General features: G+C 39.7%; 1 protein-coding gene across 3 annotated transcripts in view; it reads right to left on the bottom strand.

The window, feature by feature from the left end:
• Positions 1 to 19482, bottom strand: part of USP3 (ubiquitin specific peptidase 3) — a 104292-nt gene extending 84810 nt beyond the window's left edge. The window contains exon 1 of one of the 3 annotated variants that reach the window (XM_030317976.2): positions 19184 to 19482. In XM_030317976.2, the coding sequence (XP_030173836.1) occupies positions 19184 to 19274 (91 nt within the window). In that variant the 5' untranslated portion in view covers positions 19275 to 19482. The remainder of the gene's footprint in view (positions 1 to 19183) is intronic. The other 2 variants (XM_030317974.2, XM_030317975.2) reach the window with 2 other exon arrangements.
• Between the last annotated feature and the right edge of the window lie 780 nt (positions 19483 to 20262).

The raw sequence follows: 20262 nt of genomic DNA on the forward strand, positions 1-20262 counted from the left end.
GTTGCTTCCTTATTTTGGCTACTCTAAGTAACACTGCAATAAACACGGGGGTATATATATCTTTTTTGAATTAGTGTTTTCATTTTCTTCGGATAAACAAAAATATTTTTTAAGTTTCCAATTCTTTTTTAGCAAATTTCTTTTTAGCAAAGAAAAAAATAGGAATGATTTTAAATCACACCAAATTAAATATATGGTGTTCAGCCTATTTTTATGAACCAGTAGGCTAAAATTTAATTCCTCTTTATCCACCTTATTACCAGATTCTCTTTAAGAAGCAGTGTCCCTGGGGCGCCTGGGTGGCTCAGTCAGTTAAGCGTCCAACTCTTGGTTTCAGTTCAGTTCATGATCTCACGGTTCATGAGTTTGAGCACTGCATCAGGCTCTCTGCTGTCAACACAGAGCCCGCTTCGGATCCTCTGTCCCCCTCTCTTTGCCCTTCCCCAGCTCAAGTTCTCTCTCCCTCTCTCTCTGTCTCAAAACTAAACAAACATTAAAAAAAAAAAAAAAAAAGCCAAGTCTTTGGCTCTTTGACGCTAATTTTGAGACTGTGCTCTAACCTACTTTTCCAACCTTTTCCATGTCAGGACATGCACAGAAAATGATCAACATCTGTATGGCACATGCACATAAACTCAAAAGGCTTCTCTTAACCAAAAGTGATCTATTGGGAGGCTACAGCCACCCTTAGGCTGAGGGAATCATTACCTCAACACATGTATAATTCATTCATGGTCCCTATGATGGGAAACTGTACTAGCCAATGTTTTACATGGTTATCTACTAATTAGGAAGAAGTCTTCCTCCTGCTGCAATGCCCACGTATTGGAACAAAAGACTAGAAGTCCTCAGCCACCTGAGAGGGCCAGCAGCATTAACTGGGAATCCAAGAAGCCATTCCTTTGAAAATCTGCAGTTTATAATGTTGACTAATGCTCTGAGACCATCAGAGAAAACAGATGCCCAAATATCCACTTCTGTCTCATCCAATGCAATTCTATAACCCCAGGGAGTGGCCAGTCAGCAGTACAACTTGAAGGAACCTACCACGAATTAAAAGAAAGAAAGAAGTCCCAGAAACAGTTCAGTCTGCGTACTCAGGTGGTAAAATAGCATTGATTAGCATGCACAAGGAGCAGTCAATTGCTTAAAATGAAACTGGGCCCAGAACACATACGATTAGCTATTATGTACTGACTAAAAATGTTTCCAAGGCCACTTAGAGCTCTCTGATTTCAAGGTTTCTCAAACAGAAAAATAATTACAACACAGTATTTCCCTTCAACAGCCTTAAATACACCTGTAAGGCCAAAGCAGATGGGAAGACATGAGCAGGCAGGCAAATAGGTTGAGATATAATTATAAAATGACTTACACATTACTGCTCACACAACTAAAAAGTTAAAATTTCCAACACGCTTGATACAAAAGCATATTTGTACAAGGTTATTAATTGAAACATTATTTGTAATTGTAAAACATTGGAAACAACCTAAATATAGGAGCCAAAACACAGGAGAATTGCTGAATTCACTGTGACCCATCCAAAGATGGAGTACTATGAAGCTGTTAAAAAATAATACAGAGGGGCGCCTGGGTGGCTCAGTCTGTTGAGCATCCGACTTCAGCTCAGGTCATGATCTCACAGCTCATGAGTCTGAGGGCCATATCAGGTTCTGTGTTGACAGCTCAGAGCCTGAAGCCTGCTTCAGATTCTGTGTCTCCTTCTCTCTCTCTGCCCTTCCCAGCTTGTGCTCGCTCACTCTCTCTATCAAAAATAAACAAACATTAAACAAAATTCTTACAAACATAAAATGAAATACAGGGTATACTGTTAAATAAAAGAGGCAAAGTCCAGCGCAGTCTGTGCTGCCAGTGCAGAGTCCTACATGGGGCTTGAACCCATGAACTGCGAGATCATGACCTGAGCCAAAACCAAGAGTCCCACTTACCCAACTGAGCTACCCAGGCACCCCCGCCCCCCAACCAGTATAGCTTTAACTTTTGGAACCATGCTAATGTTTTATACATTCAAAAAGTAAAATAAAAATCAGCCTTGAAAGAAAAGTGAAAAAAATCCAAAATGGGAATCAAATGCAAATGAACCCAAATGTAAATCAAATAAATAAGTTTATTAAAAGACAGAAAGTAACCTAAGTGGCTTTTGAGCATAATACTTTATATATTGTCAGTATACAGATAAACATAACTATAAACAAATATTGAACTCTAGTTAAAAGGGGTTTTCTTTACAATGGTATGGGTTAGCAGTTTTGGAATTACTTTCTCTGATTACGGCACACAGAACAAATAAGTACATATACTCAGGAAAATGAGAACCAGATTTTCAATGTCAGAGAAGAGCATTGCAAATATGAAAAGGCTGTTGAAGGGAAATACTGGGCAAGACCAGACCTGTGTTGTTGAATTGGAATTATAAGGATTAATATGAACTCACACACACATACACACACACACACATATAGACACGTGCATTTATTTATATTTCTTAGCTCTTATCTGCTGAGAGATCCTAGTTTACAAACATCACTCCCACTAAACAGAATAAGGAATACTTGGAAAAATGGCTGACTCCAAGGCTGGGGAAGGCTGAGTATAAGACAAGACTGGAGTATTCTGCTGTATCAGAAAGTAAGAAAGAGCTCAAAGAACAATTAGGGACATGTCAAAACTATAGCTTAAGTTGCCCCCACTAGTCATATATGCTAATATGAGCCTCAAATTATAACAGTATCACAGAATAAAATTAAAAAAATCTATGAGTCCATACTAATACAATAAATGAATAAATAAATAGGTGGGAGAGAAAGGAAAGCTCTTCTTTACAGAATACAAATATATTTAGAAGAAATACAAATTAAAAATTCAACATCGGGGGCGCCTGGGTGGCTCAGTCGGTTAAGCGGCCGACTTCGGCTCAGGTCATGATCTCACGGTACGTGAGTTCAAGCCCCGCGTCGGGCTCTGTGCTGCCAGCTCAGAGCCTGGAGCCTGTTTCAGATTCTGTGTTTCCCTCTCTCTGACCCTCCCCTGTTCATGCTCTGTCTCTCCCTGTCTCAAAAATAAATAAAATGTTAAAAAAAAAAATTTAATAAAAAAAAATTCAACATCGTAAAAAAAAAATTCAACATCTCGCAACCATCCTACTAATAAGTGATTCAGTCAAGAATCATCAATGGATGCTAAATTATTGGGTGAAAGCTTGGAACAGCATATACACACAAATTCTAAAGGACCTCCGAAAAAGATACTAATAGCAAAAGGAAAAATAGTAACTTTACAGTGGAATAACGTTGTAAATATTACCTTAATACTGGAAGTTAACATTACCAAAAATGAGACAAACCAACATCATATACCTCTTGATAGGATGTCCTGAGAAGACACATTACTTTTGTAGTAGTCCTATGAAAAAAGTGCATGACCTGAATCTAATCATGAGAAAATATCAGAAAAACTCAAATTGAAGTATATTTTATAAAATAATTGGCCTGTATTCTTTAAAAATACCATGATCTGAAAGATAAAAGCCAAGAAATGGTTCCAGATTAAAGAAAACTAAAGAGTTATGACAACAAAATGAAATGCATGATCCTGGATTAGATCTGAGGTAGCTAGGTAGGTGTAACACAAAGGAAAAGTGCTGTAAAGGACATACATAAGGGACATTATTGGGACAACTGGAGAAATCCGAATATGGAATGTGCATACCATTAATATTCTATCAGTAGATCTGAGGTAGCTAGGTAGGTGTAACACAAAGGAAAAGTGCTGTAAAGGACATACATAAGGGACATTATTGGGACAACTGGAGAAATCCGAATATGGAATGTGCATACCATTAATATTCTATCAGTATTAATGTCCTGTTTTCACCAATATCCTACACTTACTGAAAAGAAACTCCTTGTTCTTAGAAAAAACACAAACTAAAGTATTTATTGACAAAGAAGCATTTTATCTGCAAATTACTCAGGGGGGAAATACACAAACAGAGGGTGCATACATAAATGATAACACAAATGGGGTAAAATGTTAATGATTGGTGACTCTAGGCAAAGACTCTTAACCATAGAGAACTGATGGTTATCAAAGAGGGGAGGGAATGGGTTAAATAAGTGATGGGGATTAAGGAGGGCACTTGTTGTAATGAGCACTGGGTGTTGTTTGAAAGTGTGGAATCATTAAATTCTAAACCTGAAACCAGTATTACACTGTATGTTAACTAACTGGAATTTAAATAAAACCTTGGGGGAAAAAAGTACATGGGAGTTCTTTGTACTATTCTTAGCAATGTGTCTTTAAGTGTGGAATTATATCAAAATACAAGTTTTGAGAGATTAAAAAAATTTTATTCTTTACTTCCAATTCAGGACACACTTTTTGGGGCACCTAGATGGTTCAGTCAGTTAAGCATCCGACTTCGGCTTAGGTCATGATCTCATGGTTTGTGGGTTCGAGCCCCATATTGTGCTCTCTGCTGTCAGCAAGGAGTCCGCTGGCTTCAGATCCTCTGTCCTCCCCCCTCTCTCTCTGCTGCTCCCTCTCTCTCTCTCTCTCAAAATAAATAAATAAACTTTTAAAAAGTTAATTAATTTATAATTTTTTTTTTTCAACGTTTATTTATTTTTGGGACAGAGAGAGACAGAGCATGAACGGGGGAGGGGCAGAGAGAGAGGGAGACACAGAATCGGAAACAGGCTCCAGGCTCTGAGCCATCAGCCCAGAGCCCGATGCGGGGCTCGAACTCACGGACTGTGAGATCGTGACCTGGCTGAAGTCGGACGCTTAACCGACTGCGCCACCCAGGCGCCCCAAAAAGTTAATTAATTTAAAAAGAACACACTTTTTTTAAAATACCAAAACACAAGGAACAAGGCTAAATTACCAATGCGCAGAGCCAAAGAGTTTTATGAACCCAGCATTAACTCCACTATATTGATGATGAACTAATCCAGTAAAAATATTACAACATATTAAATGTAGTAGTCCAAAGGACCTTACAACTTTCTTTTTTACATATTCAAAGTCTGGCGTGCGATTTGGTTTCCTAAGCAGAGTCAAAAAACCCCTCTGGTCTACCTAGTTTTTCTGCTGACTCTAATAGAAACAATATCTTGCTCTGTCCATCAGAGAAGGTAAATCTGAGTTTGAATTTTTACTCAAATAGAGTAAGGCAAAAGTTCAGTCTCAGTGATTTAACTATCTGAATGATAATTAGTAAGATCCATTTTTGATAGGACAAAGATCTTGCCCTAAAAACAGATTTAAAATATTTCATTTAAAAATAGACACCAAATTAAACATGGCAGACCAACTTCTCTCTCATCTCCTGTTCCTAACATCCCACTAAAATGACAAAAAAGGAATTAAACTGATAATAATTCACAAGGATAAAGAGAACATGTGAGGCAACCAAAGCACACAAAAGATTTCAACATGTTTTTGGAAGTCAGGAAGAAGTTAGAGGAGCTTTAAGAATCTTAGTAGTGCAAAGGAAGCTACAACCTAACTGCCAGCAGAAAAGAATGCAGACAGGAGGTGGCCCTGGGCTCAGGGACACTAGGCACAGCAGACAGCAGGAGAAGGACAGGATTGAAAACAATGGATCTAAGGGCTGTAAGGGACAACTGAATCATGAAACTTCCTACACCCTGATGTCAGAACATTCATGGCCAGGTGTATAGCCTGGGAAAACTGGAAAACTGAAAAACTGAGTAGAGCTAAAAAAAAGTTATCATACAGACATCTTCAGTGTCACCTCCAATGAAAAAAGTTCCCCTTACCTCATAGCAAAGCCAAATATAAACAAGCCCCATCAACTCACGAAGCTTTTTAGTGCCTCACTCTTGTATGAAGACAGACAGACAAAGATTAAACAAATCCTTGAAAAAACCCCTAGTCTGAATCGTTTTAAAAGAAAGGGACACCTGGCTGGCTCAGGCGGTAGAGCATGCAATTCTGGACCTCAGGGTCATGAGTTCAAGCCCCATGTTAGGCACAGAAATTACTGAAAAGAAAAGAAAAGAAAAGAAAAGAAAAGAAAAGAAAAGAAAAGAAAAGAAAAGAAAAGAAAAGAAAAGAAAAAAAAGAAGAAAGAAAGAGAAGGAAGGAAGAACGAACGAACAAGAGGAATCCAGAGGAAACAAATAATGTTGTAGCACAGAAGCATAGAAAAACTTTAAAACAAATTCTAAAACTCTGGAGTAATAGAAGATACTGCAGAAAAGCAAAAGGATATATGAAGAGGCAATGGTCAGAAAAACGAGAAAAAGCTCTTGAAAATTAAAAATATGATTATCAAAATTCAATAAAAAGGATAGAAGAAAAAATTAAGGAAATATTTCAGGAACTGGAGCCAAAGGACAAAGAAATAAAAAGATAAGAAAATTGCAAGTTCTATCCAGGACAACCAACATTCAATTAATAGGAGTTCCAGAAAGAAAAAAGAACAAATTGAGAGATATGAGTATGGGAAGATAAGTATGCTATCAAACACGGACACTGAAAGGCCCCTTCAGTACCCATCACAATAAAAGAAAAACTACCCATACCAACACATATCACTCTGAGATTTCAGAACACTAAGGATAAAAAGAATATCCTAAAAGCATCCAGAAAAAGAATAAAAGGATATACACTATGTGAAGTCTTAATAATCAGAAAGGCATCAGGTTTCTCAACAGCAACACTGGAAGCCTAAAAACAAAGAAACAACACTTTCCTATTTCTCAGAGAAAAATCTTTTCTAACTAATAGTCTATAGTCAGTCAAGCAATCAAGTATGAAGGTGGAATAAAAGTGTCAGGCTTGCATGGGGTCAAAAATCTGCCTTCTATGAGGAGGGGGCTGTATGACATACTCCAACAAAAGTCTAATAAACCAAGAAAGAAAAAGAAATGGGATCCAGGAAATGGGAGATCTCAGTGACAAGAGAACAGCAAGGGAATAATAGGATAAAATAGGATAAAAAGTGCACAGTAGGCCTAGAGAACAATCTGTTCAAATAGGAGCAAGGTGGCCCTGGTAAAGAGGTCTTCAGAAAAAAAAATAATACTAAGAGATTGTCTGCTTAAGTGCTTGAAAAACAATATTCATAGACATTTGACAAATTTAGAAGTAAATCTGGGAGAAATTTTGTAGAAGGCAATTTTTTTAAGAAGGGCAATTATTAACTCAAGGAAAAATAAAATTCTGGACAAGAAAGAAAAAGTACTCTCCATATTAACCAAAATTTGTACTCTAACTATATTGAGAAGTGCAAAAATGGGCAGAAAGGAGGGTGGAACAAACACTAGTGTCCCCATTTACCAGAGCAAGATGTCAAGAGATAAAGCCTAAAAGCAATAAATTAAGAAATAACAATGTATTACTTAGAAGTATACAGGTATTTACCTGCATGAGAGAGAAAACTAAATGGACCTTAAAGTGGTCGTCTATGGCAGTAAAATTGAGGGCAGAGGGGAGGGAAATTGCTGCTGTGTTTTAAACCTTTGGCTACTATGACTTAATTATGTACATGTATTACTTTTTGAAAACATGAATTAATCTTTAAAAGGTAAATTGATAAAGTCCTATCAATTCATGTAACTGCCCAAACCATTTTTTCATCTTTAAGAAAAAGCATGTCTAAAAGTTATTACATGGCACTTAGTGATGTATGGAATTGCTGAATCACTATACTGTACACTTGAAACTAATATAAAACTGTATGTTAACTATACTGGAATTAAAAATTTTTTTAAATCTCTTACATGACATAAAATTTACAATAGCAACTTATCATATGAGGTGTGTTAGGCACACAGTGAATTCCCTATATACTACAAGTAGAATTTGCAGAGCTAATTGTATGTGTTTTTTTACTAGAGAATATAATTTCAAAACTGGCCAAAACGTGTCATCTATATGTTAGCAGATCCAGTTACCTACAGAGCTAGAAAAGAGAGGGCATCTGGTCTTGCTGACTTCCCACATAGAGGCAAATTTTGATCCATAAGGCTGGTCCCCTCACCTGAGATTAAATGCTCAAGCATTTTAATCTATTTTGAAATTTCTGTAATCAGTTTTCAACATCAAATGCAAACAACATATGGAAATAATGTATGTGAAACTATATAAGCCCCCAAACAGTAATGCATTAAATAAAATTGTTATTAGTCATTCTATCACAAACTCTGACTTCTTCAGACCTATTTTGGTGAAAAACCTAATGAAGCTATTATGTATGCTACATCTACCCTACCAGCCTTCAGCTAACTGCTGGAACTGTGCCCCTAACTCCAAATGAGGGGAAAGGGTAGTGGGGAGGAGGATTAAAACTACTAAAGCCAAAGCAGATTACCAAATCTAGAGTCAAAATGGGCCACTTTTGCCTTTGGAAGACCAGACACAAATAACTACAGAAAAATTGCCAAGAGTTTATATTTATATCGTTTCAAAAATAACTTCCCCTATGAAGCAGATTATGCAGAATGAAAACAAAAGCCATGCATCACTTAAGAATAATTCTGATGGGGCACCTGGGTGGCTCAGTCGGTTAAGTGTCTGACTTCGGCTCAGGTCATGATCTCACAGTTTGTGAGTTTGAGCCCTGCGTTGGGCTCTGTGCTGACAGCTCAGAGCCTGGACCCTGCTTCAGTTTCCATGTCTCCCTCTCTCTCTGCCCTCCCCCGCTTGTGCTTTGTCTCTCTCTCTCAAAAATAAATAAACATTTAAAAAAAAAGAATAATTATGACATCCAATTTTTCCATTTATTTCACATAGCAAGATCTAATCTATTCCATGCTTTTGCCAATAAACTGAGTAAGCAAATCCAATGGTAGTGAGATCTTCAAAAGAAAACAATCAGGTCATAAATATAAACACCACACAACTATTATTTCAAGAGAGCAAGTATATGCAATACAAGACTCATATATATATATATATATATACATATATATGTGTGTGTGTGTGTACATATGAGTATTTATAATTTATATTTATAAATAAATAAAATAAGTAAGAAGTTTAAGAACCTCCCATTGTCAAAGACTTTACTCAGAGAACAGGTTTAATATCTGCATTGTATAATTCTCTTCCTAGTTTTCTGTGGTTACATAATAAAGGAAAGCAGTAAAGCACAAAAGGGTGGGGGTGGGGAACACCACACTTGTATTTACTGGTATGCTGGGAATCTCTTCATTCTCCAAAAATCAGTGTGACTATTTATGGAAAAAATGGAAAGAAAAACTATAAAATGGGCACATACTTATATTCTGCCTAAGGGGCTAGATACCAAATATTACAGAAAATAGGCACCTGCAAACTCCAACAGCTGTTCTAATTGTTTAACAAAAAACAAGAGTTGGAATTTTTTAAAAAATAGTAGACACAAATCTAAAATCTGACCCACATTTCCCCAAAATATCTATTAGTTGTTCAAAGAAGAAAAACCCACAAAAGCCTAAAAAATGTTTTTAAATGAGGCTCTAAAAAGACTACAAACAAACAAAACACTTAAAATAACTGACTGTAACTGATGTAGTAAAGCTCTCAAGTTAAACTCTCATGTCATGAATGTTGACGTCTGGCAACTACTGCACACCCATAAGGTAAAACTTGAGTCCTTAGTCGGTGCAGAGCAATTTCTCCAACGTTAACACATCTCACAATTAACATTCAAAATAACTTTAAAATTTTTGAATATTTATTTATTATTTTTGAGAGAGACAGAGCACGAGTTGGAGGGGGAAGAGAGAGAGGGAGGCACAGAGTCTGAAGCAGGCTCCAGTCTCTGAGCTGTCAGCACAGACTCCCAAGACGGGGCTCAAACTCTCAAACCATGAGATCATGACCTGAGCAGAAGTCGGAGGCTCAACCAACTGAGCCACCCATGCTCCCCTAACATTCAAAATAATTTAAGTGCAAGCTAGAGTTAATCTCAAATAAATCAAAGGACGTTTAACAGTGTGGCATTAAAATTAAAAGATTATCAATCAATAACCTAAGTACTGGACCCAAGAACTCTAAGAATGACTGACAGATTGATTGATGGATGTTTATTTATTTTTGAGAGAGAAACAGACAGACTGTGAGGGGGGTAGGGGCAGAGAGTAGAAAACACAGAATCCAAAGCAGGCTCCAGGCTCTGAGCTGTTAGCACAGAGCCTGACACAGGGCTCAAACCCATGAACTGTGAGATCATGACCTGAGCCAGTCAGACACTCAACCGACTGAGCCACCCAGCCACGCCAGCAACTAACTCTAAGTTTTAAATAGAAGTTCTTTTTTTAAAAAATTTTACATTAAAGCATTTCTCTAACATGTTATCTATCAATTTTTCCAAAACATTCTAGAGCAAAAACTGTTTCCTTGAAATTTCAGTATGATCTTCAAAAACTTTGACCAAAACATTACCATCCCAATATTGTGCAACAAATGTTCAAAACAAAGGAATGAACAATAATCTATTATTATACAATAAGTGTAGTATCTTACAAGCAGTTAAATTAAACCTGTAGGAATATGACAGTTAATCACCAGCCTGCTCTTTCTGATGATGAGATAGTACAAGAACAGTCTATAAAATGAAGAGTCTTCAGGGTAGGTCAAGGATAAACAGGCAAACATGTTTACAAAGCTGTCTTAAACCTAACTAGAAAAAATATCAGGACTGAATGCCTACTCAAGATGGAAAACGGCCCACTGATAGAACTATTCAATCCTAAAGCACAGTACAAAGTCTTCACATAAAAACCAGTTGGTTATATCTTTTCAAAGATACAAGCTAGTTCATATTGTAAAAATAAACTTTGAATTCCCACCTTGTATTTATTAATCATGAAGCATTTAGCTAACACAAACACTAAGACAACTATAAACTTCAATGTCTAAGTTTAATTTCAACAATAGTTTTCAAAATCTGAAATGGCCTAAGTTCATCTGCATTTTACACATCTGTAAATAACACACATACATACTTCTCAATATTTAAGAGAGGGAAATCTGTTTTAATCTTTGTAGTCTAAAAACTATAATTAACCTTTATAAGAAATACAACTGGAAAATCTTAGACCATAACCAAGTGGAATCTACAAAGTACACTGGCCTAAAAGCAAAAATTCAAAAAACCTCTGAGGTACCAGAAGCAAAAGCAAAATTTCATCTCTTAAGAATTCCCTATCTCCCCTACCCCATATGAAAACCACCTCCAAGAAGAATCTCCTCTACCAGAAACAAAATTTAAAAATGAGAAGGGACTTGGAGCACCTGGGTGGCTCAGGTGGTTAACCGCCGACTTCAGCTCAGGTCACGCTCTTGCAGTTCATGAGTTCGAGCCCCATGTCAGGCTCTGCACTGACAGCTCAGAGCCTGGAGCCTGCTGTGGATTCTGTCTCCCTCTCTCTCCGCTCCTTCCCCACTTGTGCTCTCTCTCTGTCTCTTAAAAATAAACATTAAAAAAAAATTAAAAATGAGAAGGACAACTTCAAGAGCAGAAGCACATTTATTTTTTCTTAATGTTTTATTTTTATTTTTGAGACAGCACAAGCAGAGGAGGGGCAAAGAAAGAGAGACCAGGATTTGAAGTGGGCTCTGAGCTGACAGCAGTGAGCCAATGAGCCCAATGTGGGGCTCAAATTCACGAACACAATGTGAGATCATGATCTGAGCTGAAGTCAGATGCTCACCCAGCCACCTAGGTGCCGGAAGAACAGAAGCGCATTTTAAAAATAACCAAAGGCTAACTGCATTTTATCCATTGCTATGTTGAGAAGGCTGATTTATTATATCTGAACTAAAGTAATATGAATTTCAGACAACAAAAAAAAAATTAGATCTGAACTGTAATGAAGTTAAGACATTAAAAAACAGCAGTTTCTTCCAACCACATTACCAATCTTGTTCCAACTTGTCTGCACTTTAATCAATAAACAGGGAGAGGAAAGGCTAATCAAATACAGAATTTTAAAATAAATTATTTTCAAAATGTGGAATTTAAAACATATTTCTGCCAAAAATCTTCAAAGGAATTATTTCCAGTATGTTTCCAAACACTTTAAATCCTTTAAATTATTAAGCACTAAGTTACTGGATGACAAAATAAAGACCCTGCTTTTTAAAAGGCAAGCTGAAAGTATGGTTTGAATGGTATTTGAATCTAAGCTTTGGGCTATCTCTAATACCCCCAAGCATCTTAAGCAACTCTCTTAATCTTTGTCTCAGTTTCACAATCCATAAAACAGGAAAAACTACAAGGATGGGCAGTTAATTAAATTAGTCAGGATTAAACGCTAGCAATCTTCTTTGAAGTTACTTTATGTTGTTCTCCATTCTCCTCCTACTCAGTAAAACTAATAGATGAGAAAACATCTGGAATTACTATAGATACTAACATCTGCAGAATCACAGCAGCTAAAAGATGATCTCTACATACAAGTTTCTAAATTAAAAAGCATTCAAACCCCAAAAGATTCCAGGATACAACTGCAATGAACAAGTTTTAGGTAAATTTTCTTTCAATCTAAAAGACACCTACTCTTACCTACATTCTCAATTTAGACTTACTATGAATCACAGAGCATCTTGAGAGGTCTTGGCACAAAATAATTCTAGGTAAGATGAACAAGCTGTTACTAATATCAATGCTATTCTCACCATTCTAAACTGTCAATCAAGGTAAGCTTCATCACAAATATACCATCCAAAAAGTACTAGCCCCTGCTGAGAATCTAAGTACTTCCTTCTAAGCCATCTGTCCAGGAAAGCTCTATTAAAACACCCAGAATGCAATCGCTCTCATGTCTAAAGGAGCTATGAATAAACATGAAACACTAAAATATATTAAACCGTATATATTTTCCACTTCAAGCACTGATAAACTACCTACCCAACTCTATTCCAATGCCTAGGCTGAACACCAAACCCATAAGGAGGGAGGTGGGAAACTGCAGTTAATCGAAGGATAATATTTTTTTTTTAAAGGAGAAAAACAGGGGTGCCTGGGTGGCTCAGTCGGTTAAGCATCAGACTTCAGCTCAGGTCATAATCTCGTCATTTGTGGGGTCAAGCCACCATGTGGGGTTCTGTGCTGAGAACTTGGAGCCTGGAGCCTGCTTCAGATTATGGGTCTGTCTGTCTGTCTGTCTGTCTGTCTCTCTCTCTCTCTCTGCCCCTCCCCTGCTCACGCTCTGTCCCTGTCTCTCAAAAATATTAAAAAAAAAAAAAAGAAGAAGAAGAAGAAATATATAAAATAGCTCAAGAAAGAGAGAAAAACTCTAAAAGAAAGAAAAAAAACAAAGTTGGGGGAAATGTACATGTAAATTACTCCCTGATAGAAGAGAGACTCAATTAAATTTTTAAAACAGGAATTTAAATTACTCACTGAGCTCAAACTAAACTACTTACTCTCCTGCTTACTGAGCTACAAATACTACAAACCTAAGTATTTCTAAATCTAGTTTCAACAATCCAAAAATGAATCTATTAAATTCCAGTAAAGAAGGAAATTGCATATATTAAAATGATTTAAAAAGTAGGATGTTATAAAGGCCTAAGGCTAATGCTGTAAAAGCAAATAATGATGAGAAGGAATTATTTTGAGAATAAATGAATAACGGGAAACCGAAACAAAGAGTTCACATTCTCCTCTTAACCCTATCCTTTCTTCTGCTTTGGACATGAAGGATATTCTTTGTATACTACTAAGAATACTATTTAGAAAATAACTTCTGATCAGTGTGTCAAAACTTCACAAAAGCAAAACGTTAGGCTCAATGCCCAGACTGCAGCCTCTCCAAGCAAATACACAAAGCACACTCTAGATTCTAGGTATTTCACATCTACTACCAATTATTTAGAGACTTTGCTAAGGCTGGTTTAAGGTTCTGGGGGTGAGGGGCAATCCTGCTAGAAAAACTCGAAAGACAATTACATTTGACTTAAGCTTACAAATATTACCCACAAAGTTTAAGTTCTTCAGAGAAGTATATAAAATTCAAATGTTAGCCTCTAGAATTAATGTGAAAAGCATCACCTGTCCACTGATTTTGAACTGCCCCAACCACACTGACACTAAAATGTCCACCTGCCCATCTATAAACACAGAATGCCAAAAGAATACAAATTCATTGTGGCAACAACATTGCAGAAGGCCATTTGCTCATAATCCAGACAAAGTATACCTTACAAACTAAAATATTGGGAGTGAGGTCTGGTGAAAGCATTCTGGGGAGAAGTTCACTCTGCATTTATTTTCAACATAAAGTTTAAGGCCATTCCAGCCATGATCTTAAGTTGAAGAAATTCCTTCATTCATTAAGCAAATATTTACTGAGTGTCTTATATACATGCTAAGCACCTAATAAGTACTTCAAACAGTGTTACCAAAAGCAGAAAATACATTCGACTCAAGGATGAACAAATGACTGATCCTATCTAGAAAATTTAGTCTACTGGGCATCCAAGAGTCTTCTTTAGATGAAGGTTGTAAGAGAAATATGACACAAGATAACCCATCACCAGATCAAGGTAATTTCTCACATTTATCACAAGCTTTACTAAAAATCACAAATTTATTACCACTGTCAAGGACTCAATAATTAGTGCCTATTCTTACTAAACGGATCTTCAAAACGGGTGGGGGTATCTCTAATGTCCACCCCCAATTGGAGAACACTCACTTCACTTACACTTAGTTTTCTTGGGTAGAATAATGTGAGGGCAACTGTGTACTGGAAACTTAAAGAGGTATTCTCAGCTCTTTGAAGAATTAATCAGGGAAAATTCTCATGACTATGCTATTAAAATATCTCCAATTTAACTGGCTATTTTATTTAATCCAAACGCCTGAGGTCCAAATGCTTATTCTTTGGCTTTAGTTATTAAAACAGTTGTGTTTAGGGCACCTTTTTAAACAATTTGTGTTTTCTCTCCTGTATTTTACCACTTGTTCAGTCATTTTACCCACAAAAGTAAGAAATGCCCAAGCCTCCAGCTTCTGAAAATAACATCTGGTATGTGCACGTAACAAAGATCTTGAGAGAATGTCCTAGTTTTTATTTAAAACTTTTTCACTTAAAATGAAATGCCCTTAGCAAAGATTAGACATAAATCAGCCTTTACCTTATTAGGAAATTGCTATTTTCAACATTTACCTTAAACCACAACATGGATTTATCTTCTAACCTGTTAGCTTCCTGTCTCTCACCAACTAGATTAGACTGTAACTTTTTTGAGAGGACAGGACAACTGGACCCCAACAGAACTGGATCTGTTCCCAGCAAATATATTTGAAAAACCCTGTAAGTCTCCACAAAGACATAAATGTGGCTAGCCTTAAGGATTTATCTAATATTTTAAAGCTTTTTATTAGAGCAATTGTCCTTCACGGTTAGTATAGTTATATTACTAGTGCATTCTCAAAGTGTGGTCCTGGACCCCTGAGAGTTTCCAAAACCCTGTCAGGGGTATAGTGAAGTCAAACCATTTTCATAAATAATAATAAGATGTTACTTTTATTGTTTACCCTCATTCTCTCACAAGCATACAGTGGAGTTTTCCAGAGGCTACATGATGTGTGGTATCTCAAGAGACTGAATGCAGAAGCAGATACGAAAATGCAGCTGTCTCCTATTAAGCTAGACAATAATAAGAGCTGCAGAAATGTAAATGCCACTCTCCTTATTAAATCTTTGTTTTGAAAAGTACAGTTATTTTATGTACACTATTGTTTCTATTAACAGGTAATGGATTTATTACTGTTATTTGTAAATGACTTACTAAAATATATTTAAATTTTGTTTTAATATCTAGTACAGCAAATATCAATAGATACAAGCCATACAAAAGCTGAGGTTTCAGTAGTTTTTAAGTATATAGGGGTCCCAAGAAGAAAAAGTTTGAGAACCACTGTAGTATACAACTATATAACCTAACATACAGTGCCTTATTCCATAAATAAGAAGCTCAAGTTAATGCTGAAATATAATTACTTCTTACACACCCTAATCTTGTTGAGTAAGATATCTCCTTGCAAAGCATAATTCAGCATAAAGCCAGTCTGTCCTAGGCCCTATTTAAGGGGCTTTAGATATTTAAGTATGCAGACTCCTATTTATAAAGATGTTCTGGCTGTAATACCACCTATTACTTGCCTAGTGTACAGGAGTTTCCCAACACTTTCACGAAAAATTATCTTGTTCATCCTAGCAGCAACCTGTGAAGTAGATGTGAAGTATTACCCCCCCCCTTTTTTTTTTTTACAGATGAAATAATCAAAGTGATGCTCAAAAGAAAAAGAACTACTTGTCCAAGGATGTACTGCTAGCTAACAGAGCCTAGGACGTTGGCCTTTTGCAATTTGCTTGGCTGCCTTAAGGCTGTTTCACTGTGGTGTAATTGCAAGCTCCCAAAGAAAACAAGGCGAGGGCATTACTTTTATTGTCCCAGTGCCAAAACAGGGATTTTTTTTCCCTCCTTAATAAGAATGTAATCGGACTCAATACTCAGTCACAGCATTATTCAACACACTGGCTACCCTTTTGGTCCCCTACCAAAAAAAAAAAAAAAAAAAAGAAAGAAAGAAAATAAATTCAAGAGTTAGAGAATAAATACCAGAATACATAACACTCCAAGATGATGAATTAGTTAAGGACTCACAGATTTACTAATCATTTAATCACTGAAACAGGCAGGCAAGAACAAGATCAAGCTCAATACAGTAACAGAAGATTATATCAACAAATGGATGACAACAGGTTAAAATGGGAGGCCCATACGAAACGGGTCAATTCACAAAACATGAACAGAAGGAAAAAAAAACATAAAGTTGTGAATCTAGCTTTATTGATTCTAGAAATCCAAGCATGTGACTAGAACCACCCTTGTGAAGCAATGTCAGAGACAAATTTTGTTTCAAGATGCAAAGACCGCCATCCTCCTCCTGGGAGAGAAATCACCCCATCTTTAAGGCTACACATAATATTTTGTTCTTGTTATCAGCACAAGTCTGTTAGTTATGCTCCATTTTAACTTCAGTTCCTCAAGAGATACTCATTTTTCTGCACTTATTTCCACAGTCAAGTGGACTCCCTGACTGACAAAGACCAAGACTGACTCATAACAGGCTATCTGCCACTTGCATAAGCTCTTTCCCCTTTATAATTTTTTTAATGTTTATTTATTTTGAGATATAGAGAGCACGCCCACAAGCACAGGGGAGGAGGGGGGCAGGGATGGGTGACTGGAGCAGAGAGAGTGAGAGAGTGAAAGAGTGAGAGTGAGAATCCCAAGCAGGCTTCGTGCTGTCAGCACAGAGGCCAACACAGGGCTTGATCCCATGAACCGTTCATGACCTGAGCTGGAACCAAGAGTCAGACACTTCAACAACTGAGCCACCCAGGCATCCCTCTTTTTTAGATGCATATGCTCAGCGAGGCCATCTTTAAATTCGATGTGATTTTACCTAGAAAAAACCAGAAGTGTGCTGTCCACTTTGTACCCCTGAAGTTTACTACAGATGAGCAAGAGCTCATCACTATAGCTATCACTATTCCTCAAGTGATAAGCTTTTCCTAGTGTTTACTTTGGTCCTTTGTTTTTCAAATCTCTGGGGCGGGTGGGGGGAGGATTAAAAGTTAGGTTATAGCACGACAGCTATAGCTACAATTATAGCTAATGCACCCCCAACCAATTTGTAAAACGATTTGCTACACCGTACTTATTTTTCCATACTCAACATTCACTGTGGAAGAGAAATTTGTAGGTGAAAGCTAATTTGTACAAGTTTCTGCACCTTCATAAAAAAACTGCAATACTGCACTGTAAAACCAATTTAACCTGTTAATCTTTAAAGGCATCATGCAGAAAAAGATCATCTGACTTTACAAAGGCACGAAAAAGCATCAAACCTCTGAAAGCTCCAAGAAACCGCAGTTATTTCTAGTCCTTACCCTAGAGTACCTTTTTCTTTGTGGCGTTGCCTATGTTTTTCTCCAAGGACATAATCACCATTTAAGAAGTAACCTGTCAAAAGTGTTAAAGCGTTCTCTCAACTACCTTCCCAGCTCCAAACCACAATGATAAATGTCACACATCCAAACTGTACCATTGCCATTTTCCTATATTTCTTCAAATGAACTTAAGGGTTTTGAAATGCACAATTCAAATTTTACACTACACCTCAAGCTACCATTGATCATCTCAAAGCTAATAAACAAAGACTCTAGCGGCGGCACCAGGGCCCTACCAGGAAGTAATCAAAGCAGTGTGGCTGGTGCGATCCTAAGTCGCTAGGGCAGACAATAAGAGGGCACTGGGGCTTCCAAAGAGCCCAACAGAAGGAGTTAAGATGCTTAACTAACGCAAAAGCAGTACATAAACCTAATAACGGTCCTACAGCACATGAATTCGGGAATCTTAACGCAATTTCAGACAACCAAAAGATATGAAAGGCAACTCGAGCCGCCCTTCCAAACCAGCTGCTGGCTCAGCCTCCGGAGCTTTTTAGCCCGCAGCCTGTCTTCAAACTTCACCCTTCACGTTTGATGGAAGACTCCAACCTCCGCCGCCCGAGTTCCGAGCGCCTCTCGGGGCTGAGGGCTCCCACCTGGCGTGGATCGAGTTGCCCGAGCCTGCCGGGAAGCGAAAGGAAGCCGGGCGGAGGAAGCGGCGAAGGGCCCCTGCGCGCCCCGCAGCCCAAACAAAGCTGCGCCCGGTGAGCGGCGCTTTTCTCGTGCGGTTGAGGAGGGACGCAACCCGGGCCCCACCACACGTGCGGCCGCCGCGTGGGGGCCGGACACCCGCCCCCACAGCCCCGGACCCGGCGACACGGGTGAGTACAGCCCCCCGGCAGGGCGGGGCGGGGGGCGAGCCGCGCGGGCCCGGGCCCCCGCCCGCCGCTGCCCCCACGCGCTCGTGGCCCCCGCGGGCTCCCGCCCCTCTCGGGCCTCTCCTCAGCGGGCCGGGCCGTCGGGCCGCGGGAAACAAAGGAGCCGCCGCCGCTCCACCCGCGGCGCCCGCCCGAGCCCGCCTCACCGAGTACCCCTCCCCAGCCGCCGGGCCCGGCTCGCCCTCACCCCACCCTGGGTCCGCGCGCCGGCCGCCCGCGGCCCCTAGACGGCAGGCCGGGCGAGACCGGGGCCTCGGGTGCGCGGCAGGGCCGCCCCGGGGCCGCACTCACCGCTGCAACACCAAGACGACGGGGAGCCGTTGGGGAACTTGGCTGAGTCCGGAGTGATGCAGACGCTTGAGCTGAGGTGTGGACACTCCATTGCCACGAGGAGGGCGGCGAGGAAGACTAAGGCTCGGAGACTGGGAGACGGGGCGGGGGGCGGCGCGGCTGCGAAGGCTCCGTCTGGGGTCGCTCCTCGCCGGGCGCTCGGCCGACGGCGGCTGCGTCCCGAGCCCTTGCGTCAAAGAAAGCAAAGGCTTCCGGGCGCCGGGTTTTCCCACCCGCCGTCTCCAGAAGCCCCGCTCCCAAGAACGTGGAATTCCGCGATCCGGGTTCTACCGCCACCCATAGGCTCAGGGCTTCCGTCTTCCCAGGCCGGCCCCGCCCCCAGACCCGGCCCCGCCCCCGTCCTCTCGCTCCGGGTGGGGTTCCAAAGCGCGCGGGCGGGTGGCGCTGAGAATCCCGCTGCGTTCGCGAGTGACTTCCCAACTTTGCAGCGCGGAGCGGCTGTGGCTTCCCCCTCTTACCGGTAAGGGTGGGGCGCCAAGCCCCCACACACCCGGCAGGTCCGCTGCGTTTACCGCGGAGGAGCGAGTGCTCACAGAGAAGACTGATCCGGCGTGTTGTGTGGTGGTCTGACTACTCTGTGGTAGAACATCTGGCCACTCAGAAAAGTGTGAAGCAAATAAAAACCACCTGGGCAGACGGGAACTGGAGCTCCCATTTTACACACGAAGACACAAGCGCAGAGAGGTTTAGGTACTGGCTCCCGGTGGCCCAGCGGGCTGCATACATCCCAGAACAGTCCCGATTTAGTGTTATACTCCCTGCGACAGTTTCGATATTGACCTGGTTCTAGGTTCTGAACACGTGGCCTTTAGCCAGTCACCTGGGTGCTGTATGGCTGGGACCGTGGGGGCGCCCACGAACCTGGCTTCAGATCTTGTCACTGTGACTCACCATCTGCTTTGCCTGGAACACGTGGTTGGACTTTCATCCCTAACCCCCCAGTGTGGGTTTAAGCGAGATGTAACCTGGGTTTGCTGCGTACGAGGTCTCAATTACTAAGTGATAAAAAGGGAAGGGAT

The sequence above is a fragment of the Lynx canadensis genome, chromosome B3, assembly GCF_007474595.2.
Source record: "Lynx canadensis isolate LIC74 chromosome B3, mLynCan4.pri.v2, whole genome shotgun sequence".
Classification (NCBI taxonomy): Eukaryota; Metazoa; Chordata; class Mammalia; order Carnivora; family Felidae; genus Lynx; species Lynx canadensis.